General features: G+C 45.1%; 1 protein-coding gene across 5 annotated transcripts in view; it reads left to right on the forward strand.

Moving 5' to 3' along the window:
- Nucleotides 1-4598: 4598 nt before the first annotated feature.
- MGA (MAX dimerization protein MGA) overlaps nucleotides 4599-25722 on the forward strand; it is a 59400-nt gene continuing 38276 nt past the window's right edge. For all 5 annotated transcript variants that reach the window (XM_036383741.1, XM_036383744.1, XM_036383743.1 and 2 more), the window contains exons 1-5: nucleotides 4599-4766; nucleotides 16701-17842; nucleotides 23088-24018; nucleotides 24362-24449; nucleotides 24588-24683. In XM_036383741.1, coding sequence (XP_036239634.1) covers nucleotides 16779-17842; nucleotides 23088-24018; nucleotides 24362-24449; nucleotides 24588-24683 — 2179 coding nt within the window. In that variant the 5' untranslated portion in view covers nucleotides 4599-4766; nucleotides 16701-16778. The remainder of the gene's footprint in view (nucleotides 4767-16700; nucleotides 17843-23087; nucleotides 24019-24361; nucleotides 24450-24587; nucleotides 24684-25722) is intronic.

Here is a 25722-nt window from a genome sequence, read left to right on the forward strand (position 1 = left end):
GCTTCATGTCTCTTTTCACCGGGAGAGGATGCAGGGCACGGGTAGAGTATGTCTGTTAGATCTGTAATATCGTTTGGGGTTCTCAAAACTGCTTTAAATGAGGATGTTGCAGCATGAGAACTACTGGCTTCACATGTCTGAGAAATAACCACCACTTTCAGTTTAAAAAGAAATTATTCTAGGAGCCAGGGAGAGGCTTGGGTGCTGTCGAGAAGTTCAGCCAGGAGCGCAGCTGCTTTCGCACTGCTGCCGGCAGACGTGTGCAGGCGGTTTGCAGCTGGAGCTTCCTGCTGGGGCTCCAGCACAGCTCCGCGCTCACGTGGGTGACGAGCGATCGGTGTCTGGGTTCCCTCGGCGTGTGTACGGTGGCGGAGGAGCCCTGGGCCGCGGGGACGAAAGCACCCGATGCCGCCCCCGCCCGGGGGCCCTGGGGCGCAGGGCAGCCCCCGGCCCCTCGCACAGCCCCGTGTGCCCTCCGCAGCACTGCAGGGCGGGTCTGTGCCCCGGCCCCCGCCCCCGTGTACCGGCGGGACTCGGGTCCATGGCGCTGCGATAGCGATCTGACCGGGAGCTGCGCCGGCAGCCGCCTTCCTCGGGGCTTGCGTGGGGGAAGGTTTAACCCCTCGCGTGCGGTGTCGCCCGTCACCGCGAGGAAGGGGCAGCCCGAGGCCTGGGGACGGTGGGTTTGAACCATTCGGGCAGGAAAGGGTTTGTTAGGCTGCGGTCTTTTCAAAACGGGAAAAGGAAGGAAAAAAGACTGGGCTCGGCTAGGCTTGTGGCAGCCAAAACTGCGGCATACAAAGCAGTTGGGAAAGACAGCGAGGCTGGGAGACCTCCGCCGGGGTGGCCGGGGCTGCTCCCTTCGGCGAGCGATGGTCTTTGGCCAGATCCCAAAGGTACCTTGTCCCCTAAGGAACTCGCCTGCAGCAAAAAAGCCAAATCCCAGTGTCTCATCACTGGTGCATTCCCAGAGGGTTTCTGCGTTCAATAGACACCGTGCCGGGAGTAAACTGCAGAGAGACGCGCCGGCGCCAGCAGCTCCCCTCCTGGGTGCTGCCGCAGGTCTCGCAGCTCTCAGTAGAATGACTGAGGTGAGGAGCTGAAGTGCAGCCTTGTTTCAGCGCTGCCTTCTTTGGGCTGGGAAAGGCAGCAGCTTGGGAATTCGGAGGTCGAAACTGTCCCTGGCCCTCGTGAGGGAAGCTGGGACGAACCCTGAGAAGGAGAGGACTTACTTGGCCACCTTGCAGTTTTCTGTAAAAGAGAGAGCAGAAGCACAGGCTGATGTAAGAAGGAAGGCTGCAAGGGGGAGCAGTCGATGGGGGGCTTTATTTCATCTGTGAAACAAAAACAGAAACAAAGTTAGGGGCATGTCTTCTGCTTTGCCTGCCATTTTTCCTTGTTGAATTAAAGAAAACCTGGACAGACTTTCCTCTCCACCTTACCTCTCCAGTCCCAGTGGCTGCTTCTTTCCTGACCTCTGGCTTTGGAAAGAAGAACCGTTCTTACTGTACAATTGCACTGTAATGTGCAGCTCTGGTGACCGGTATAAAGGGAAGGTTCAGGTTTAAATTGAGACAAAGATACACAATAGCAGCAGCTCCAATGTAACCAAGGGAAACTCTTAGAAAGCAACCATCATCAATGAACCCTTTCCATGTATTAAGAAGGTCATTATTTGGAATGCAAAATCCATGCTGCAAAGCTAGTAAATGTCAGCTTTACAATTATCTCAGCGATCTTTATCTGGTTCCCACGTGTGTAATGCTGATTTCATGAAAAATTCGCACATTATTTTCTTCATATGATCCTGACTCGCACAGTGCCCAGGAAGTTGCATCCTTAATCTGACATTTTGCAGGCTTTGAGTGATTGATTAAAGCATTTACATAACATACTTCAAACATAAGGGTTGTGGTGGTTGTTAAATGCAATTATTGTCATTTAAAGGTAATTATTTTTACATTTTGATTAATTATAAATGGATATTATTGATGGGAGAACAAAATTTGTTTATAAGGGTTTGATTTCTACAGTCATCAGGAATAAACAGAGCAGGTAATGAGTTTGGCAATAAAATACCAGCCTTAGGCATAGACCAGATTTAGCACCACCCTTTCTCTTTGTATCACACTTCCTTCCTCCCACAAGCTCAGCCCACTCAAAACCTGCATAATTTCTTCTTATAAAAGGATGTGCCTGTTTCTGCTCAGTTTTTTAAAGCCTTTATTTCCTATATATGCTTCTCGGTAGGAGCACTCCTATAGGATTTCCAGGCCCATTTTATCACTCTTAATGGGGTGGGTGGGGATGGAAGAACTGAAAAAGTTGGGTGTTGATTTCAAGTGAAGAGGCCAACAGTGAACGATGTGTGAACAGGAGGGTGGAGAGAAATGGGGCAGCGAGTGGAAGCCTCTGGGTAAACAGATGATATTGAAGAGCAGTGTGGTCCCCGGGCAAACACGCCCCTGGAAGAACAGGTACTGACTGCTCTTTCCCCACTTCCCCCGTTTAAAGGTTTTATTCAGAAGGGAAAGGAGGGGGAAAGGAGGATAATTATTTTTATTCCTTATTTAAGGTTCCTCAATCTCTAATGAACTTTAGTTTCCCAATACTTATCTTTCAAAAAAAAAAATCCAACAAACAGAAGGTTTTTTCTGCAAAACTTCACTTGTAATTTGGGCATCTCTGCTTCAAATAATGTGTACATTTTTAAAGTTAAGATTTCCCAATATAACTTGCGTAGGAACTTTTTCAACACAGCAGTCATGAGATCTACCTCTTTCCAATAAAGGATATTTTTTGCACTTTGAGACCAAACCAACACTTTTTCTTTTTTATTCTTTTAGCTGTAACATGCACTTGGCTCATTTCTGTGATATACACAAACAAACACCATCAGGTTTCCTTCAAAACCACTCTCGTCACAATGTCTTTTCCCCCTGAGAGATTATCAAAGACTTACTTTCCCTCTATGGGTTATCTTTTATTTTTCCAACTCCAATATCTTTGATTGCCTTGGCATTACTTCTTTATCCTTTTATATGTTTGCAACATCATTACAGTTAATGTCAAACAGTAAATTTTATTTGGGTGACGTTTCCTCTGTTTGGCCTATTAAGTAAAACAGATCCTGCAGCTGGGAATGGGGCATTTCATCCCTTATAGCAGCAGAAATTTCAAAAAAGCTATGAAATTTCCAAAAAGACAGGTCCTAAGCTCACCAGTGCTTTCTCCATTGACATCTAAACCCTTCTGAACTTCAGCTGTAAGGTTATAAAAGCCCCAAAAAAGTTTATGTACCAGTTAATATATCTGTAATCTTTGTATACAGATTCCTCAAATATGATGTAAGATATGAGGGAAGATATCTTTGATCTTCTCAGAGATCTGAGAACCAATCACTCAATTCAGTATCAATTCAACACGAAGTTCAGTTTTGCAGAAATATGAATCTTTGTCTAATGAGACACTTCCCTTTTTACCTCCCTCATGGACTCTCCAGCTATATTGTCACACATTCTCAGTAATGTCACAATGCCTGGGGGAATGCAGATTGCTGCAATGACTGAGCACCTATCAAGGCCAAGACCTCCAACACAGAAATTTCAGCCCAGGGCTACATATGGTGCTGTTTGCCACCAGCTTTTAAGTTTTAAATTAATTTCCATTACATGTGATCTGCCTTTACCTTAGTCAACTTGAAATTATTATTCAAGACTGCACGGGAGGCCTGACATTCCTCATTGATGCAGCTACAGTTGCCACACAATTCAGCCAACCTGCACACATCCATGTTGCTTAGAGCTCATGGGGGTTTATGTATTATTTTTTTTTCAATCAACATTTGTTCCACTATTTCATTGTATACCAAATATAGATTTTCTGGATAAGAGTCACCAGAATCACCTTTTGCCTAAACCAAGCAGGGCTGTTATATTCAGAGGTGTTAGTGAATACGTCCCTTTGCTGACGGGCTTTTATTTAACTCTTTCGGCGCACACGTAGCTCCCGGTAACTCGGGGATTGGTGTGAGTGCAGTTCCGTGGGCGCTGCACAAACACTCCCGTCTCCGGGAGCCCTGCTGGGTCCGAGAGCCTTGTGCCAGCGGCAGCAGCGTCCACAGCGTGGGAAATCCTTCTGAACTCCAGCCGCGCTCCCTCGGCGCTCGCCAGAACATCGCACTCCGCAGCGCACGAGCCCCCCGCCCGTGATTTACAAATGCGGACGGCGGAGGAAAGACGAGGAGCCCCGGGAAGGCGCGGCAGTGCGGTGTCGCGGAAGGAGCGCTGCGGCGGGGCCGGGCCCGGCGTGCCCGTGGGAACACGCTCGGGGCGCGGCTGCCCCTCGGGAAGGGCGCGCGCGCGGCGCGGCCACGGGAGGCGCTGCCGCGCGGCCCCACGCGCGAGCGGCGTGTTCTCCCTCGCGCACGGCCGGGGGAGGGGCGGGAAGGGCGTGGCCGGCAGCACTCTGGGAGCGGAAGTGCGTCGGCGGGCGGCTCCGGCCAATCGGCGGCGCGCCGCTGGCGGGGCGTCGCGAGGCAGCTGCTCCGCGCGGCCGCCGCCGGTCCCCGGTGCCCCCGGCCTTCCTCCCGCACGGCCGCGTTCCGGCACCGGCCTCGCGGGGCGGGAGAGAAGCCAGGGGAAGGGGCAGGGAACGTGCGCAGCGCACGTGATGGATCGCGGCGGCCAATGAGGACGGCAGGAGGTCGCGCGTGGCGGGCGAGGGCCGCGTGGGCCGGGGCGTTGCCGGGCGGCGCGCGGAGCCAGGTAAGAGCCGGCGGCCCCCCCTCCCTCTCCTTGGAAGTTTTTTACTCGAGGTGGCGCGAGGCGTGCGCATGTCACGTGAGCGCGGCGACCGCCCAATCACCCGCGCGCGCGCCGCCTGCCCGCGCGCTGCCGCCGCGCCCGCGTTTGAGGCGAGGGTGTCGCGCGCGGGACGGGGACGGGACCGGCGGCCGCTCGCTCCCCTCGCGCGCCCCCGCGCCGCTCTGTCCAGGGTGCGAGCGGGCGGGACCCGGGGGCGCGGGCAATGGGTAGCGGCCGGCGGTCACCTGACCGGGGAGGGTTGTTTAAAGGGACCGAGCGGCATCCGGGCGCTCCAGCCGGGAAGGGTCGGGTCAGGTCGGGTGAGGCCCGACCCTGAGCAGCTGCTCCCTAAGGCATCGCGCTCCCAGGGACCGGTCCCTGCTGGGGGCGTGGCCAGCGCCACCTATGAGACAGGGCTGGGTTGCTGGAGAGCCTTTCCCGGGAGGCGGCTCCGGTGCCCCCTGGGTGCCAGAGGCCGGCGGGCTGGGCGGGGCCGGAGCGGGGCCCCTCGGCCGGGGGCGGGGCGGCCCGCAGGCGGCGCGCGTGCGCCCCGGCACGCCGCGGGGGGCGGCAGCGGGGTCGCGCGGGGCAGGCGCCGTTGGTGGCCCGGGTCCCGTCCTGTTTGGAGCTGCTTGCGCTGAGCTGAGGAGTTTAGAAGGCAGTCGAAGCGCGAAGGCGAGCTCAGCCAGGAGTAGCTAGGCACGAGGGCCAGCGGCTGTTTGGGCAACCCGGGGAGATGAGTGGTTTCCCAATATGTGGTTGGAGCATATTGCCTGACTCATTAAGATGTCAAATCTTGCACAACAGTCAAGCTGCCTTTCTCCCGACGTGAACTGTGTGAGGGCATGGGCCGTCTGTAGTCGCACTTCATGGGATGGGTTAGAGCCCCGAAGATTTGGAGTTGCTGTAGACTGAAAACCAAGGACGGTTTAAAGAAAAGGGGCAGGGTGAAGCTTTGATCTTGTCGCTTGCAGGTGTTCTGCCCGATGCAGCTGCAGCACCCTTTGAGTGCCCTCGGGCACAGTGCTTTGTGAATCTGTACTGAGAACTGGAAAGGGAAATTGATTCTGCTTGAAAAGTGTTCCCGTAGGTGAGCATTTTTGTACATCTTTTTGTAGGAAAAACCCCATATTTCTTAGGTTTGGTGGAGATGGGCAGCATTCATTCACTTCTGTATTTCATCTAACAGCAGATGATTGTTAACCTCACCCATTGCTGGCTCAGTATTGGTGCAGACATTGTTGTGCCTGCCATGGGGGAAAACATGCAACTGGAGGAAACCACTTGTGAATAAACTTGGTTACCTTCTAGAAAAAAAAAAAAAAGAAAAAAAAAGGAAATTCTTAAATTTTTTCTCTTTGACTGTAGGCCACTTCTTCATTTATACACAGATCCACTAGATGGTTTATTAAGTTTGTGGTTGTTTTTAAAACCTGGTTTCTTAAGAAATGGGAAGTCCAAAACATTTTCCTTACAAACACAATGAAATAGGTCTCTGGCTAGTGGAGTGAGAAAGAGCTCTTCTCTATGAGGAGGCTGTTGTCTGCTGTTTCATAGACAGCAGAGGATCTACAAAAACTACTCAGCCATGGCATGTGCACAAGGAGCAGTGTCATTAGCTGCAGCACCAGCAAGGCTTTCCTCTTGTCTTATTCTTCCATAACTAAGGATGTGTTGTGCTGTATTGGTTTGCTTTTTTGTTATTCTTTCTTAAGACTGGGTTACCTTAGAACAAAGAATCAAGTTTTGATGGTGGAGTTGTTCTTCTCTTTCCACACAAAGAGGAAATGTGCTTTCACTGTTGGATTTGGGCTAGTTTTAGTACCTGGGATAAATCCTTTGTTGAACTGGATAAGGAAGAATGCAGTGAGAATGATATGTGTGAGAAGGATGATGAAGGTGTGTCATCAGAAGAAAGCTCTTTTAAAGTTTTTTTTTTTTAAATCAAGCCCAAAACAGAAAGGCATTAAAGAAATGTGAACAGCATAAACGAGAGAAAATGAAAGGTTTTATCCTGTTCCCCCTCTACAACAAAAATGCATTCTTTGTTCCCATCACAATCTTCAGGAAAAGCCAATTTGGAGAATGACAAGACTGTGACCCAGTTACTGTTAAACAAATACTTGTGATGTTGTGATTGTGCTGTTTTGCTAACTCTCATACAGTACTTTCTGTTTATTTGGTGTGGTCTGCCTTACCACAGGTAAGTCAATAAACAATAATGAAGGTGGATATAAACTTGGAACATATTGCCAACAGTCTGGACTTTAATTAGTGTCACTTTCTTTTTCACCCTTACTTAAAAGGGGAATACAGATTCCTTGGCAGTTCTAACTTGCTGAGCCATTAGTGGCTCTGTAGCAATGAGTATTGCTATAAAGTAGCTGAATGAGTAGGATAGTCCTGAGCTCAGGTCTATTTGCCTCATTTTTTTTTCCTTCTATGATGGGGACAAGATCCCCAGCTGAAGATACAGATATGTGATAAATGTTCCTCATGATGGCCATAAAGGGACTGAAATTCATCAAAATGGTGCTATTCCTGCTGATTATGTCTGGTTTCTGCCAGTGTTGCATAGCAAAAAGCAAAGCATTGCTTTATTGTTTTATTTTGTGATTTTTGGTAGTTAGCATGTTAAAAAATACAGCATTCATTGAATGTATGAGTAATGGGCATATCACTGACTAATGAAATATGGGAAGTAATGTGAAATACATTAACCTAAATATAACATGTTTTATACAGATAAAAAAGAGCATTTATTTTTAGTTAACTTTGACTTTTTTTCCCTGGCCTCTCACCAGTGGTTCATTCTTAACAGAAATCACAGAATCATTTAGGTTGGAAAAGACCTGTAAAATCATGGAATCCAACCTTTGACCCATGACCACCTGTCAACTAGACCATGGCACTGAGTGCCACATCCAGTTGGGTGCGTTTCCATTTTGCAGTCTTCATTGTTTGGGAAGTGTTTCCCAAAAGTTCTGGTAACTCTTGAGAAATGTAAAATACATTGTATGTTGCAGGATTAATGCTGTTTGTCAAACTACTGACTTCATGGGGAGCTGGAAGTTCAGACTCCATGGCATGGTATGGCTGTTGGAGAGGGGAAGCAGGAGTTTCTCTCTTTCCTCCACCCTCCTAGGTGTGTGCCTTGTTCCTCCAAAAGCAGCTGCTGCTCTTGCAGGTGTGTAGCTCTCAGTTGATGAAAAACTTTCTGAACTACCACCTATTCATCCTGCAATAGTCAAGGCTCTGAGTGTGATGTGGATTTGGTTTCAGTATAAAGCAAGGCTCTGGGCTGAAAGTTGGCAGTGCATAAGCTGTGTCAGACTTTTTGTGGGCATAAGTGCTTTCTGACTGCAGCTGTAGCATGTGTTTCTGCATGTTTGCATCAGCAGGAAAGCTAAAAAATATTCTATAAATATCTGAAAAACATTTTTTTCCTGCAACAGTCCATTTCTTTCAGTATTTTCTTTTCTTTATCTCACTTTTGGTCTAGATTCTGACACCACTTCATCTTTTAACATCTTGGCACTGAACTATATTTCTTCACTAAAGCTAAGAAAATAATTTAAGCCTAGTGTCCTATCAAAAATAACATTAGGTAAACTTTTCCTAAAGTAAATTTGGCCTGGTTCTGCTGCTTAAGGAGAGGAGTCTGGAGCTGACACAGGTGCTGCTAATTATTAGAGACATCTGTGTACAGCTAACATTAAGCTCTGGGAGACTGCTACTGAAGGAGAAGGAGTTGGAGGCCAGTGGGGCTAGTTATGGCATAGAAAATGAGACTAGATACTGTTCTACATGCAGTTTAGAGTTTATGTTGGATTAACAGAATTTCCTGTGGGTTGCTACTGTTAATCCTTCTCCAAAGTGGCAAAACATTATCTAAAGAAGGAATGTTTTTTGTATTTTAACTCTTCTACTATGCACATTGCTCAACACTTCTGGTTGTAATATCACTACGTTTTCAGCTCTTAATGCTTGTGGATTTTGGTTTGTTGGTTGGTGGTTGGTTTTTGCTTTTTTTTTTTTTTTTAATGTCCAAAACGTGGGATTTTTGAGCCCAGTCAGGGCTGTCTAGTCGTTGTTAGTGGTAAACTTTAGACTGCTGTAATAAACTGCTGACTGCTGCTGTGGGTGTGTTACACTGGCACAGCTGGTTTTGATAGCTGTTGTTTCCAGGTTGTGAGTGTAGTTTCAGCTAGTGCTTGTTTTTAGCAAGTGAATTCAAGAGCTGAAAGGCTCCTTTATGCTCCTGTAGTAGTGTCTTTCTGTGCTGTGTGACAGAAATGACCTGTCATATATCTACTTGTATTCAGGGGATTGCTAACAAAAAATGTAATCGACACCTCTTGAGCGTTTTTCACAAGTTGGCAGCTGTTCTGTTTTGCCTAACTATGTATAGTTACATGTGTATATACTCTACGTTGTTCTCCCACATAAACATCTGTAGCGAGCCTGGGACTTGTGACCCTTCAATTCCTGCTTTGTTACTGAATCTTTACCATGGGTTAAATGTAAGAATGGCTGAAGAACAGTTTGATGCTGCAGCTCCAGCACTTAACAGTTTCTTATTACTTGTAGCAGGTAGGCTTGAATGGACACTTTATAGCACCATGTGGGCGTTACTGAAAACAGGAGTGTGATTTACAGGGTGCTGAAATGCAGCTTGTAAAGACTCTAGTTCATACCGTCAAGAGAATATGTCTGCTGAAGCATTTGGGGGAAGAGTGTACGTCTTGGTAGTGAACTTAAAGATTTCAAATACCTTATATATACTCAAATACCTTATAGCCAGTAATAGGATGGTTGTAACTCCCTCTGATCAGGGATTCAGTAGGTGCAGGCCAGTTCAATTCTGTGCTGCCAATTCATGTTTATCACAAACAAGACCTTAAAACTGATGTTCACAGTGATCTAAACAAGATGATATTCTTTAGTGCAGCACTGCTGTTTCTTGTCAGCTTTAAGCTGCTTAGAACTGGGTTACTTAAGCTGGTGGGAGTCTGTAGTACTGCTGTGACTTTTACTGATGAATCTGTTCTCTTGATAAACCAGGCGTTCAATTTTGGTGCAGGCAAGCATTTCTACTCGCCTTAGGTAAAATTGTAGCAAAATCTCTGGCAATGTCAACAGTCTCTGGTTTGTTTCTTTTATCATGACTGGAACATGTGGCTTTTGGGCCATGAACGTGGGGTACTGTCTGCTCTTGAGTTCTATGTCTGTTCTCAGTTGTACAAATTACTCTCTTACTGAAAAAAACCCCACTTATTTCTGTACTGTCATTGTTCAGAAGCAAACTGGTTAATACAAAATAGCATCTCTATCCTGTGTCCCTAAAACTCGATGACTGCTCCACAGAATATGTGATGACTGTAGGTATAAAATTGTCCCTGAAATAGGTGTAATTATTTCTGACTGGATTTGTTACAGGAAAAATACTATGCTGGATCCAACACCTCGAGGCTGTTGCAGCTCCATGCCCCAAATATGACCAGTAATAAGGCTGAAAATATATTGCTGGTAGCTACAAGCTCATAGAGCACATGCACACATGACATTTACATGTAAACATGACCGGCCACACCAATCAGGCAGACACACACATAGAGGAGCACAGCAGAGACAGACATATCCTGCTCCCTTCCCTGTCTGAGCAGGAGGAGGTCATACACATAGACGCATATATATGTGTGTGTGTGTACATATATATATATATTTATATGTATGGTAGAGACCCTTCAGCAGCAGAGTTTAGACACTGTTGGTTCCTGAATCCCAGTCTCCCTGGTTGCTGGCCTGTGGACACAGCAGCTCCAGCCCACAGTGCTGTTCCCGGTGCTCGCTGTGTCTCAGGTGGCTGAGACTGCCCTGCTTACGTGGTGGCCAACACCCTACCCATTAGAGACAGAGGTGTGCATCCATGTACAGAGCTGGTGGCATTCCTCTGGGCCTCCATACCAGACCCACCTGTGTTAATGTTTTGATGCATGTTTGTCAAGTCTCTTAAAAATCTATTTTCTTTAGTTCTGTGCTTCTGAGATAATTTTCTATAGCATAAACTTATGCTGCCAAGAAATTTCTAAAGGGTGCTGACCTTTTGTAATGCTGCTGCTCTTCTGCCCATTTTCAAATAAGACAAGATTGAGGGTGACAGATTGAGGAGCAGTCCTGACAAAGTTATAGTTTGTGGTAGGCAACGGTCAGTGCAAAATTTGGGAGTATGGGTGAGCCTGGACCTTGGTGTCGCCCTGATGTCTTTGCCTTCTAGCACCATGTGTAAGTCGTTGTTGTTTCATAGTAGACATAGTGTTGTAAAATAAATAACCTTAATGGAAGAAGGGATGGGATGGAAGGCTTCATGGAGGTGTTTTTGCCCGCAGCCGTGATGCATGTTGGTGTGAATTCCCTTAACGTTCAGAATTGTCTTTTAGTGGGCTTATTGTCAGAAGTGCCTGATTTATAACATGTAATTAATTCCCTTGGTGTCTGTGAAGGCCTACCAGGCTGGGCATGGGGCGGCAGCTGCGCGGCGCCGTTCTGCAGGCGGGGAGCTCTGTCGAGGCCGTGCCAGGGCTGGGCTTGAGCCCGGGCTCTCTGTTTGTCAGCGCCTCGGTAACATCGCCCAGGGCCCGGCTCAGGAGGCGCGGTGTGACGGGTCTGTGTCTGCCCTCCCACAGGCACCGCAGCTGCCGTGGTCAGAGTCTGAGCCGCGCTTTGGCCGGTCAGCGAGAACTTGCTCAGACGATGGAAATAGAGCTGACTGCGTTGCTTGCTCAGCTGAGGGTTTCCGCGGGATGTGGCCGGTTCCTGCCGGCGGCAGCGCTGCCAACTGTGGAGAGGCGCGGTGCGCGTTGCCGGCGCAGGGAGCGGTGCTCCTTTCCCGGAGGAGGCGGCCGCTGCACTGGGCACGGGGATGGCGGGGCGGTGCCGCCCCGCTCGGCCCGCCGGGGGGCGCCGTGCGCCGCGAGCCTCGCGCGCACTCCTGGCGCGGAGAGAGGCGGAGCCGCGCGACCGGAGCCCCGGGGCTTTCGACGGCCGCCGGTGCGCGAGCGATGCGCGAGCGCGCCCGTTCGAGAAGCTTCTCCGCGCGCGCGGCGCTGCGCGGGCCGGACCGGGCCGGGCACCGGGCCCTGCGCTCGGCGCGGGCACGTGACGGGCAGGCGGGAGGGAGGGGGATGCTGGCCTGTTGTGCGCATGCGCGCGCTGCGGCGCCGTGACGTCAGCACGGTGCGCACGCACGTTGTCCCCAGCTGGCGGACACACGGTCCGCGTGAGAAAGGAAGCGGGAGGCCGCGCGCGCTTCGCGCACGGTAACGACCTGGGAGCGGGGCCGCGCCGGGAGCAGCGGCCGCGTCGCGCGCGAACCCCGCGCGCCTCTGCGCGCGCCCTCCGCCCGCCGCCCGAACTGCGAAAATTGACACCAGGCGCGGGCACGAGGCGGCCGGGCCCGGGCCCGTCGGCCGCGCCCCGGCGGCCACGCGAGGCGCCGCTGCCCGCGGACCGCCTCGGGAGCGCCGGTGGCGCGCGCCCCGCCGGGCAGAGCCGCGCCGGGTCCCGGCAAAGAGCGGCGCGGTTTTCCCACGTGCGCTCGTTCAGCTGCCCTCAGCCAGCTGGCGCGGGCGGTCGTTCCGGCCCCCGCTGCTCCTGGGTGGCTGCCGCTCCCCGTCCCGAGGCTTCTGGCTGGGGTCCGTTCGGCGCGGCCGGGGAGGGCAGCGGGGTCGGGCGGGGGAGGAGGGCGTTCAAAGCGACAGGTGCTGCGCTCGGCCCGCAGCCGTGACGCCACCTGCCCGGGGCGGGGCCCCCGTCTCTCGCCGCCGTTCCCGGGGCGGCCCCTCCTGGTGCCCGCTCGGTTGGTCGGTGTTGAACGGCGGCGCGGCGCGTGGGGTGTCCGCTGCCATTGGGCGCGCGCCGTGGGGCTCCCGGCGGCGGCGCGCGGCGGGTGGAGGCGGGCGGGGCAGCCCCGGGGCTCGCGCGCCGCCGTCGCTCCCCTTCCCACGGCGCTTCCCGGACCCGCCCGCCCCGGAGCGCCGTGCGCGGAGCCGCGTCCCGCTCGGCGCGTGGGGAATTGGGTTGGCTTATTTATATGAGAAGGACGCTTTGCATCTGATTGTCATACTGCTTTTGGCGGGTCGTAGTGCGACTTGTGAGTGGTTTTGGCCGCTGCGCCCTGCGTGAACGCTGCTTCTCAATTACAAGGTCTCTGTGTAGAGAGGGGAAATCTCTGACGCTGTTCAGAACGTCAGCTTCCACAAATACACGTGTTTCCCCTGAAATATTGCATTAGAGTCTATGTGCTATAATAAAACAGGCTCCTGTGCGTCACCAAATGTAATAAAATATATTAAATTGTTTTCTGGTAACAGACTGTGTTAGCGCTGAAATAACGTAGATTTTGATTACACTAATTGCCCTTAATCACATTTTAGCCACGCACGTTTTAGACTTGACTGTGCGTGGTGCTTGTGGTAGAAATAGCTACTGCAGTACAACATAAGAACTTTGAGCGTTGGAGAACAGAAACTGTTACTCTGTAGGTCTTTATATGCATAGAACTTCTGCTGAATGCATGGTTGTTGAGCTTTTTTTTTTTGTTATGTGTTTTTCTGGTCTGTCTTTAGTAAGATAATTTAGTCAAATAAATTTAAAGGTTTCAAGTAAATGTAAAGCTACTGACATTATGCATACGTTAAACCAGATCTGAAACCCCTTTGATAGTGTGTTTCCTTTATGAGCAAATACAGTTTTGGTGCATACTGCACAGCATTAGTGTGAACTCACTTTCCAACTGTATGTTTACTATACATATAAATATGTTATATGTGTATATGCAAAGTAAGTTGGTGGAAAATCATCTAGAACTTATGTGGTTCCTTTTTCACCACTCTGTATATCTGAGGTTTATTTCTATTCTGTTCTTATAGGTGAATATGAAAGCGCTCGTGTCTTGGGGATAACCTTTTGTGTTGCTGGGACTTGAGGTGTAATCTACTGAAAAAGCAGAGCAATATACTTGAATTCATTTTGTATCCTGGACTCTGTTAAGGAGTCCTCAGTGGGTAGGTGGTTATGGGTATGTTTGTGGGGAAGGATTTCCTCTGCAAAATTAAACTGAAAACCAGACCTTGTAAATTCATGGGTATCAAAATCTGTGCAGAACAGTTTTGGTTTATTTCCTCCAATTTAAGTTTTACATTAAGTTTTAAAGTGTGATGTGTAAGGGGTAAAAATGGATCTCTCATATTTCCTAGCTGTTAAGAACATTTATCATATGAATGATAAATGGGGTATAAATTGTCTCTTGAGCTTTGAGGTCATTTGTCACATGTGTGTGACAGCTTGTTAGCACAGAGGGGTTTTTCCTCCTACAGTACCCCAGTCCTAACAAAATAAAGATGTCTTATTAAATATCCAGTTTACTTAAAACTTGTGAATTAGGAATTAATTCTCTTGAAAGAGATGGTTGTTTTCTACCCCATAGGATTATAGAACAGTTTTGGTTGGAAGGGACCTTAAGGGACACCTAGATCCAGCCTTCCTGTCATGGACAGGGACACCTTCGGCTAGACCAGGTTGCTAAAAGCCCAATCCTGATGTTGAACTCTTGCAGTGTTGAGGCATCCAAAGTTTCTCTGGATAACCTGTTGCAGTGCCTAACCACCCTTGTAGTAAAGAATTTATTTCTAATATCCAATCTAAATTTCTGTCTTTCATTTTGAAGCCATTTCCCCCTCTTCTGTCACTGTCTTTGTGAAGGTCACTCTCCAGATTTGTTGTAGGTCACCTTTAGGTACTGAAAGGCTGCAATTATTATTTCTCCCCAGAGCCTCTTCCAGGCTGAACAACTCCAACTCCCTCAGCCTTTCTTCACAGGAGAGGTGTTCTGTCCTTCTCAACATCTTTGTGCCCCTTCTCTAGATTTGCTCCAAGAGGTCTGTGTCCTTCCTGTGCTGGAGACTCCAGAGTTGGATACAGCACTCCAGGTGGGGTCTCAGCAGAGCAGTGGGGCAGAATCCCATCCCTTGCCCTGCTGGCCATGCTGCTTTGGATACAACTATGCAACTGGTCCTTCTCAGCAGCACTAGTCAATTTCTCCATCCCCCCATCCTGTGATTGATACTGGGGGTTGCCCCATGTCAGGTGTATCACCTTGCACTTGGACTTGTCAAATCTCTTATCAAGCTTGTCCGGGTCCATTTTGACATTCAGTCATGTTAGCTTCACTTACCTTGCCAGTATGGACCCATGAGGGACACCACTTGTTGTGAATGTCCCCTGGGACTCAGAGCTGTTGATCATTACCCTCTGGATGGGACCATTGTACCAGTTTCTTATCCACGGAATAGACCACCCATCAGATCCATTTCTCTCCAGTTTAGAGAGGAGGACTTTGAGGGGGACTTTTTCAAAGGCTTTATGGAAGTCCAGATAGACAACATCAGTAACTCTTCCACTGTCCACCAATGCAGTCACTGTTTTAGAAAGCCACTGGGTTGGTCAAACAGGACTTGTTCTTGGTGGAACTGTGCTGGCAAATCACATTTGTCCTCCATGCACCTTAACATCACTTCCAAGAGGATCTGTTCCATGATCTTCCCAGCCACAGACATGAGGTTGACAGGTCAGTAGTTCCCAGAATACTTCTATCTACCCTTTTTTAAAAAATGGGTGCAGTATTTCCCTTTTCCAGTCACCTGGGACTTCACCTGACTGCCACAACTTCTTGAGTATTAAGGAAGGTGGCTTGGCACATCAGCCAGTTCCCTCAGGACTCTGGGATGCATCTCAGCTTCTCATAGTGGTTATTAACTCTGGTCTCCAGCTCCCACCAACTACATATTTGATGAAAGAATCAATCATTTTTTGTCCGTGTTGTATTCCTCTTACAATAAGGATCAAAATACAAATATCTGGATGTGGAAATAGGATTTTTTGTGTTACCAGAAGTGCATGTTTTAAATTTTCACATAGAAAAATATACAAGCTATTTGAAAAATGAAGTAGTGTATGATCTTTTGTTACAGTGTTGACATAATTCTTAACCTGGGAGGTAGACACACAGAAGTGGAGTTGTGTATATACAGATAAGAGTAACTTCTTTAGTTCCCTAAACAGTGATTATGCTAATCATAACAGTACAAATGTTTTCTTGTTTGATTTAAATTATTTCCATAATTGAGAAGATAAAGGAAGCTAAGGCTGCCCAGTGCTTCACATTCATCCATTTAATCTTAGCTGCATGGTCTTTTGGGGGTTAGTTTGTGTTTTTTTTCCAGAGTTTATCCATTTGAAGTATTTTGTCCCTTCTTTCTCTCTCTGCCCTTGACAGACAGTTAGAAACTGCTGGAGAGTGTAAGCAAAGAAATTCCAAACACACAAACTTCAACAATTTCAATAAAGAAATCAGGAGAAAATGTTTTTAACATTTCTTTTTTCTTTCCTCCTTTACATTTTGACAAGTTGTAGACCTCAGGGAACTCTTTCTTTCTTTCTGACAAGACCTTTATCTTTGTGTCAAAAATGTGCCATTTGCTCTTCTGAAAACTTTTGCATGTTCTGCCTAATGTTGTTAAGTGAATGATCTGCAGACTAGAGGGAGCATCTGAACAAAGTGCTTAGAAATACCAAGCAAAGCAAGGAGTTCTGTTGGGGCAAACTCTGTAAGAAAAAGCAATTTAAAGGTGTCATAGCCCCCATGTCTATAAGGTCAGAATTGTATACACACATGCAACCTTGATTTGTTGCACCCTGATTGTGCTCTGTTTTATAGTACTGCTTATCTTTTAAGTTTTTTATGTGGAGAGCTATTGCAAAAAGGATGTCTCATGCTACTTAATTACTTTCTTAGACTATATTGGAATAATTTTAACTGTTTTCCGTTTCTTCCAGAATGGTGATCACACATAGAAGATTATCAGAACTCTGTAGAATTTGCATTTGGTTTGAGAGCTTGTGAAAGTGCTCATAATGGAGAAACAGCAGATTGTCTTGGCTAGCCGGGATGGTGGGACTGTGTCTGGTGCAGCGCCTGCTTTCTTTGTCATCTTGAAACAACAGCAGGGAAATGGAAAAGCTGACCAAGGAATCCTAGTAGCAAACAGTGATGCTTGTGCTCTCGCCAGCAGTGTATCCATTCCAGTCAAACCCAGAGTCAAGACCTGCCTCCCAGCTGACTGTGTCTCAGGGGGCATCACTGTCACCCTAGATAACAACAGCATGTGGAATGAATTCTACCATCGCAACACAGAGATGATTCTGACGAAGCAGGGGAGGCGGATGTTCCCGTACTGCCGATACTGGATCACAGGGCTGAATTCCAGTCAGAAGTACATTCTAGTCATGGACATATCCCCAGTGGACAACCACCGATACAAATGGAATGGCCGTTGGTGGGAGCCCAGTGGGAGGGCAGAACCACATGTTCTAGGACGAGTGTTTATTCATCCAGAATCCCCTTCCACTGGCCAGTTCTGGATGCACCAGCCAGTATCCTTCTACAAACTTAAACTCACCAACAATACCCTGGACCAGGAGGGTCACATAATCCTGCATTCTATGCACCGATATCTGCCGCGACTTCACCTGGTGCCTGCAAACAAAGCCACAGAAGTCATTCAGCTTAACGGCCCTGATGTCCATACATTTACCTTCCCACAGACAGAGTTCTTTGCAGTTACAGCCTACCAGAACATCCAGATTACCCAGCTGAAAATAGATTACAATCCTTTCGCTAAAGGCTTCAGAGATGATGGGCTGAATAGTCGGCCTCAGCGTGATGTGAAACAGAACAACAACTTAGAATTGGAAGGAGGTGGTGTTTTTAGCACTCCTAGCATTTGTGGTCGCCCTGCTGAAGTTGATGCATTAGGTGTGCATCAGAGAAGTTTAGATTCTTCATTCATTAGTCAAAATCCATCAGACACTGAGCTGGATAAAGAGTCCTTTAATGCCGAAGGAGACTTCTTGGGTCTCCTGGACAGTGACCTGCCTTCAGGTGTTATGCCAAAGCTAAAACAAGAAGTCTCTGAAAGGTGGGTTAACACTGCGTTTTCAGTACAACTGCTGGTTAAGTGGGATGTTTTGTAAATAAATAACAGGATGCTCAGTGTAGAGGTTTGCTGCTAAAGGTTGCATGACCTGAAATGGCAGAACAGTTAATATTACTAAAAACTTTTCTTTCCTCAGTCATAGTATCAGTCTTGACTTTCTAAGGTGTCTGGGGAATGCAAGAGTCCAGTATTATTTTCTGTGTTGCTTTAGTTCCCATTGTTGAGAAGCATTGAGGGGTTTCACTTAACCCTCTTAGCATTTTAGAAGGCTAAATTAATTTTTTCAGAGTTTTAGGCAGAGCTATTGCAGTCATTAAAACTGCTTTTGCTTTTAGGGTTGCTCACCACATTGACATGCTGTCTGTCTATAGCTTCAGTTTTCATCAGTGAAAATAATGGTGTGTGGGTATTTAGGTTGCGTATGTGTAGGGATTGCTGCAAGGCAGTTGTAATTGGCAGCAAGCCACTGTTTTGTCAATAACCACTGCTTGGTGTGAATTCTTTTATTCCACAAAGAAGTGTGAGGTAGCCTGCCTGTTGGTAGTCAGTTGCCTCATATTTGCTCTGAGGTAAGGGAAGTACTTCAGAACAACTTGGTTTTTCTAAAGCAAGCCTGGCAAAACTATTATTTTACTGCACTTTTACTTAGTTTTGAAAATCCAAGCAATAGCACGGAGCACTCTTAGTGAATAGTTAATGTCCATGTAGAGATACTTTGAATGATAAGAAATTATTTAAAAAAAACATAGAGGTTTCTTTTCTGCCACGTTGGTTCATGTCAGTTTGTTAATAACAGGCTTAATCTGCCAAAGATTTAGTTACTAAAGCAACCTTTGTAGACCAGTACACAAGAAAATTATCTACCTGCAGGATATCAGGATGATGTTAATAGTGAAATTAGTGGTCAGTTCTTACTGGAGAAAAGTTATATTTATGATGTAGTTATACAAAGGCTGTATTGCTGTACAACTGTATTATACAAAGACTGTATTACTATACAACTGCAGTGTGTTTTAGAGAGGACAGAGGTTTCGTCTGTTTTTTTTTTTTGTCTTGCAAGAAGGATCTCTTTGCCTTTTGAGTAACTGAAAAACTCCAAATTACGGAGTTATTCATACTTTGACACTTTATTGAATTTATTTGTAGTAATTCTTAGGAGTTTGGAGATTTAGAGTGCCCAGACCTTTCTGTTGCTGTATTTTCATGTGTCAGTCTGTTAAAAAAAAGATCTTCTGGACTTACTTTATTCTCAAAAAATGCTGTTCTACCCCAACTAAAATCTGAAAATACACTGATTACAGAAAAGATGGGCTTTTTTTAGTTTTTAGTTCATAAGAGCATGGAGAAAAGTTTAGATAACTTGCATGTTAGAAGTAACACTCAGAAAATAATTATTGACAGCTTTATTTTGCTTTCATAATGATATTCATTTGCCTGGAGAGGGTCATTGAAGCAGATTTAGTTGAGAACTGTTTATTCCAAGGAATAAAAGATGTTATAAGGACTCAGGGACCTTCCTTCAAAATAGGTGATGCACAGTGACAGATTTAATTTTTTTCAATCCAGAGCACATTAGATTCCTTCTCTGGTTTTGCCTCCAAGGTAACTGATCTCTGAAATATGCTAAAATCTGTGCAGTCTGGAAAACACTGCAAAGTTTTTGTTGTCTGGCTTGGAAGCACCTGTCATTGATGAATAAATGTTACCACTGTCCTAGAACTACTTTCAGGCATTGGCCAGCTTTTTGTTATGTTTTTGTAATCTGTGTGAAAACGTAAAATTCTTTACTTGGAAAGAGAAAATTGATCTTATCCAAGAAATGGCAAAACTACAAGGGCTGGAGTTTTTCAGAACATTGGTTCTCCTGTTTTATTCTGATCTGTTCACAGTGTTTTCATGCCATATAATTGAGTTTAGAAGTATGTCAGCTTCCAAGGACAGCACTGAGAGTGTGACATTTTTCTTAATGAAACCAAGCACATTAATATTTACAAATCAATGAAGGCTGGGAAGTTGTGGGGTTTTTGTTTATTTGTTTGGGGTTTTTTGTTGTGTTGTATTTTTGGGGGGCGTTTGGTGTTTTTTTTGTTTGTTTGTTTTGGGTTTTTTGTTTTTGGTTTTTTTTTGTTTGTTTGTTTTTGTGGTGGGCAAACTCTTAGTAGGTAGTACTTGATAGGCACTATCTTGCTTTTAGGCAGGGTAGTGATTTCTGCTGAGCTTAGATTTGAGAAGCAAGTTGGGAACTGCTACCTCTCAGACAATCCTCAAAAGAAGTGGAGTTCCTAGTGCTGTTGAGGGTGATACTTCCCACCCATACTCAATTCTTCTGACATTTTGATAATAGAACCATGTAAAAGCTTGCATATATACCTAAGAGTAATTTTAATCCTGAGTTATTAGAGGACTTCAGAAATAAAGGACTGTTTTCTTTTGCAAGGTACTATGTGGGTTTTTCCCTTCTGCTTCTGTGGCCTGATAGTATGTTTAGTTTAAATAGGTGTGTTGTAAAGAAAAAAAGTGTTTGGGTTGTGGATACTTCAGTAGAAATGCTTATCCCTGGATGTACTTAGATGTTTAGGCCATGGAACAAACAAACTTTACTTAAGACATACAGGCTTATGTACTCCTCCTCCTTTCCAAGATCAATTGAATTTCCTTCTTCAAAAATAAAAAATCTGTGGGATTTTTAATGCTCCATTAGTCTTGTTCTAATTTAGTTGTCGTGTGTTTAGTCTTGATAGTTTGAGTATTTTTCCTTTCTTGCCTTTCTTTTGGGGGAAAAAGGCAAGTGATTATCCTTCAAACCTCTGCCATAGATTGCTAGATTAATTCCACAAGAAATCAGATTCCCTTCCAACTTCTTCCCAGTGTAATTTAAAATGATGTACCAAAAAAAATATGTATTTTAGTACTTTTCAAAAATGAGCAGCTTAGTGATTTTTAATCTGGAAAAAGCCAATAAGGCAGTCTGTCTGCTTTTGTTGTTATATTGCAAGGGTGCCAAATACATTACTTGGGTTATAAGAAAGTTGGTTTAAATATGCACTGTTCCATACCAGGTAAAGAAAGAGCTAGTTAAGACACTATTTCACCATTTTTACCTGATCTTAGATTGAAGATTTTGAGAGGACAACCTGCCTTGATTCATCTTCCCATAATTAGAGGAAGAGAAGTTTCTGTGACTACTTAGGTTGCATGTAACTTCAGAAACTAAGGCCAGATGAAATTGGTTCAGTGCTTGAAAGCAACTTTTTTATTCTTTGAGAAGTTGGTTATTGCATCAAAATTTTAAAACAGGATTTTGTGCAAATGCTTTATCTTCTCATGCATTTACGCGCACGGGTCATACCTCACTCTTGTCACCACCTGGCTTATGGTTGCATTATCTAGACTAAAACAATATTTGGCTCTTGAAGTTTCAGTTTTACAGCAGGGCTTTTTAGTTCCAGATATCAAATAGAAATCCTGGCCTGCAAGTTTGTTAGGGTTTTTTGCCTCTTGATTTTCAGGAATTCTAAATTAGCAGAGCAGATTAGTCTTAATAATATTAATTTTAGTTGTGGATGAGCTTTGCTGAATCAACCTCTTAGTTTAGTATTGTGGCAGGATTTTCAGCTGCCAGTAATTCACAAGTAGTCTGTCTTTTCATTTCTTTCACAGTAACTCACTGACCCAGAAGGGCTTTTTAATCTTTCACATTATGAATTACATGAAAGTTAGGAAATTTCTAATAGGAAGCTCATTGTCCGGAGAAAACGGTAGACAAAACAGGACTGGTATTCCAGTCTCCTGCTGCCTGCTGTTCCCTCAGGAGTCATGTTTTTGCTTTAAGCTTAATAATGGTTACTTAGTGTCCTTATGAGTTGGAACAAATTTTCTAGGTAGCTTCACTTTAGAATTTTATATGTAAATATATACATTTGTATCTTGACTGCCAGCTTCCTGTTTTAATACTGCAGTGTTTCTCCATAAAGGGAATACTCCCAGCTCTGTGTTGTGATTCTTGTGTGTTCCAGCTCTTCTTCCTGAAGTATGTTCTCAGTCTACACAAGAAGGAAGCAGCTTCTTCCTCCACTTCTTTTTCCCTTTCTCAGTCCCAGCTGTGGGTTCTCAGCCCAACTGGGCTTAGCACTTCTTTAAAGGGGTAGGGATGGATAATGTTAATGATAAAATAGACACACATACATATATACTTCCAGTATATATAAAGCAATATTTACTCTCTATATAATATATTAGTACTGCAATTGCATTAAATTTTACTTGAAATTGTTGTCATTAACAAATAATTTTACTTTAAATAACATTTTAATAACACAAAGTTGACAATAATAATTTAATATAATTAAATTATATACAGTGTATCATATAGTAAGTATAAAGGTATTATTTGAATACTATGTGATACATTGAGTAAATAAATTCTGACCTTTTTTTTCTGAGTTTTATTCTGGATTTGAGTTTCTGGCTTCATACGTTAGCATTTTTTTCTTATGACAAGGAGCCAGGTTCTGATACACTAAAGAAGACTGGTGACTGTAGTTCTTTGACTGGTGACTGTAGTTCTTCTAGATCTGTCTGGCCCTCAAAGAAGCCCATTATGAGCTGCCTGTACTGTTCGTCTTCAGTATCTAATGCATGATATTTTGAATTCTGGTTAAGTTAGGATTCAGACTTAGTGGAAAATGCAGCAGAATTCAGTAGGATATTAGTATTCTGTAAGTGTACAAACAACAGTTGAATTTAGGAATTGTCTGCATATGGCTTCAGGGTGCATTAACTAAAATTTTGGTGCTTTAAGGGCTCACTTGGCTTCTTACTTGCAAGCATAATGGCTTTAGTAGTGTCTTAATGAGATACACGGCAAACTAAGGCTGCTTCTGAGCATTTCAAATATGACAGCTTAGCATGAGTTCATGTTGAGTAAAAGAGGAAAAAGGGCAAATGTCACCCTGATATTAGTAGGGAAGGAAGTTGTGCTGCTGCCTTCAGATAAGAAGTTGGGTTGTTCTTAATAATGGCAATTTCTTGGGGTTTCTTGAGTACTTCTAAAAATGTAAGCTTGAAAATGACAGCTTATTTAGCAGACTTTTTTCTGGGAGCATTTTAGAGGCTTTTTACAATATAACCAAGAACTGTGGGAGGTGGCGCAGTTTTGGTAAAGGAGATTTGATAAAATAAAAATCTTACGTTGTATTTTGGTTTTGTCCCTTCTCTCCCACCCCAGTCCCATTGCTAGCAGTTATGAGAGCAATTCCCGTGTGGCATCTCCATTGGACCCGAATGGACAATTTAATGTAGTCATTAAAGAGGAGCCAGTAGATGACTATGACTACGAGTCAAATATTTGCACACAAGGAATAACTGTGAAACAGGAAGACACAGATGAAGAAACTGATGAATATTCCAACACTGATGATGATGATCCCGTTGTACAAAAACACCTAATGAGACGCCGTGAAACAGATGGAACTGATGGAGAGCTCACATCTAGGAAGCGTATGCTAACCAGTCCTTCAGGTGTTGCCAAAGCAAAAATGTTAAAACTGGATAGTGGTAAGATGCCTGTGGTCTATTTGGAGCCTTGTACAGTCACAAAGAGCACAGTGAAGATATCTGAGCTGCCTCAGACCATGCTTTCCTCTTGCAAGAAGGATAAATCCCCTTTGGGTGCGATCCTGGATTCCTTGCCCGTGTGTTTTGAAAATCACAAAGACTCCTGCTCAGGCACAGTCACTGGGCCTGAGGAGTTAGTTATGAAGAAAGAATCTCCTGGGAGTAAAATGTCACAGAAATACTGTTCAGTCAGAGAGGCCCAGTGGGCTCTATCCAAATTACCTAATTTTAATCTCAGGGGCTCAGTAAGTTGTGATTTTCCAGATAAAGAGATCGGTGGCAGAAAAAGGCCTGGCATACTGAAGAACCCTATGTCCCTCAAAGGCTCTGGTAACAATCAAAGCACTCTATCATCAGCTACAAATAAAAGAGGAAGGCCCCGGAAACTGAAAATTTCCAAGGCTGGTCGACCACCTAAAGGTATAGGGAAAAATGTAGTAGCCAGCAAGAACACTTCTCTGGGGCCTGTGAATATCCTTCCAGATGTTAAACCAGACCTTGAAGATGTTGATGGTGTTCTTTTTGTGTCCTTTGCATCAAAGGTAAAACCTCATTGTTGTGGAGTAAAATTCAAAAATTTGTTGTTCAGTTGTAAAGCCTTTGTGCTTACAGCTGAAGTTATATTTTCTTTTAAACCGAGTTTAGAGTTTTGTGACCTCTTCTCCAAATCTGTTCTTATTTTGACCCTGTGTTACTCATAACATGGTGTTACTTCTTGCAGCTTAGGGAAAAGTAGAGGGATCTAGAGTTCTGTATAAAGGAATGCATGCTTGTTTATGAAGCAGTCTCATGTTTTGAATAATTTTGGTAGTACTTGATGTGGTCTACTTTGCATCTAAGTGTTTTAAGGTATCTTAACTTACTCAAGGCTCTTCATGTATGTAGGAAGCTCTTGACATTAACACTGTTGATAGAGCTGGTGGAGAAGAGTCACAGAATCTTCAGGCTCCCCTGTTGACTACAAGTGATCCAGGTACTTTTTTTTTTTTTTTTATGAGTGGCTCTTTCCTGCAATAAGGGAATTTGTAAAGACACACTGAAAAAATTAATAATTAGGTCAGGTTTTTTGCATGGCAAATGTTTTTTATATGTTCTGTTATTTTTTGAGTAGATTGTCAAGCAAGAATACAAATATTGGAAAAGGAGCTGATGGAAGAGCTGAAGACCTTGAGGCATAAACAAGTAATACATCCTAGCCTTCAGGAAGGTAAGTGGTCATGTACATACTGATAAGCCTGATTGGTCATTACACTTAGTCATACTCAGCTGATGATTTCCTACTGGTGCCAATACTGTGAATGCCTGATATGGCTGGGACCTGGATTCTCATCTGCACACATTTTTGTTGCAAACTAGAAAATGTGGAGGTGGCAAAAGGTGACTCCTGAATCTCCAATAGGAGAGCAGGAGTCTGCATGTTTTGTGCCTCTTGCAGAAGTTGCTGAGCCTTTTGATGGTGCCTGTTTTGTAATGACCTAAACCTGGTTGAAAGCAGTTAGAGTTGGTTTTACTCCTTCATAAAAGTCAGCATTTCTTGGTGAGTAGAAGAGCTAGAGATCCAGCAACACTTAACCAAGACTACATTTACTGTGATTTGAGTCCTTATTTCTATGAGTCCCTATTTATCCAGTTCACTAGCTATGTTTAAGGGCCAAGCAAGGTACTTGTAGTTTGTGATCTTCTGTTGATATCCAGTGTTATTCTGAGATAGATGGAGGAAAAAACAAGGATCCACAGAGTGGAACTTCATGTTCTCTCTTCTTATGATGCTGAAGGACATCAGTAATGGTAGTCCTGAGACCAATGACATTAACGTTGGCAGCAGAGCCGGTGATGAAATCATTGATACACACGGAAACATTGTACTGCATACTCCTGAGGTGTGCCCCAAATGTTTCAAACACATAACTGTAACACTGTAGGGATTGAGTCTGCAAATACTGATCTTGGCTCTGATATGAGCTGTTCTTGGGCCCTCACAGAGCTTCTGTGGTGGAGAACATTGGACTGTCTTGAATGGTTTATGCGTGGTGTGTGATTAGAACTAGCAATGTTAAGCCATTTTAGGATTTTATTGTGGACCTCCTAGGTGTTAACTTTTACCCAAAAAAAGTATAAAATTACAGTGTGTTGGCAACCACGTGGTACATTGGCAACTACAGCACTTAGGAGGGCTTTTACTCCTGAGATAATCCTGCAACTGGGAACATGTACAACCCACATGCTTTTTCTCCAGCTGAAGTCTG

The sequence above is a fragment of the Molothrus ater genome, chromosome 6 (genome assembly GCF_012460135.2).
Source record: "Molothrus ater isolate BHLD 08-10-18 breed brown headed cowbird chromosome 6, BPBGC_Mater_1.1, whole genome shotgun sequence".
NCBI classification, from domain to species: Eukaryota; Metazoa; Chordata; class Aves; order Passeriformes; family Icteridae; genus Molothrus; species Molothrus ater.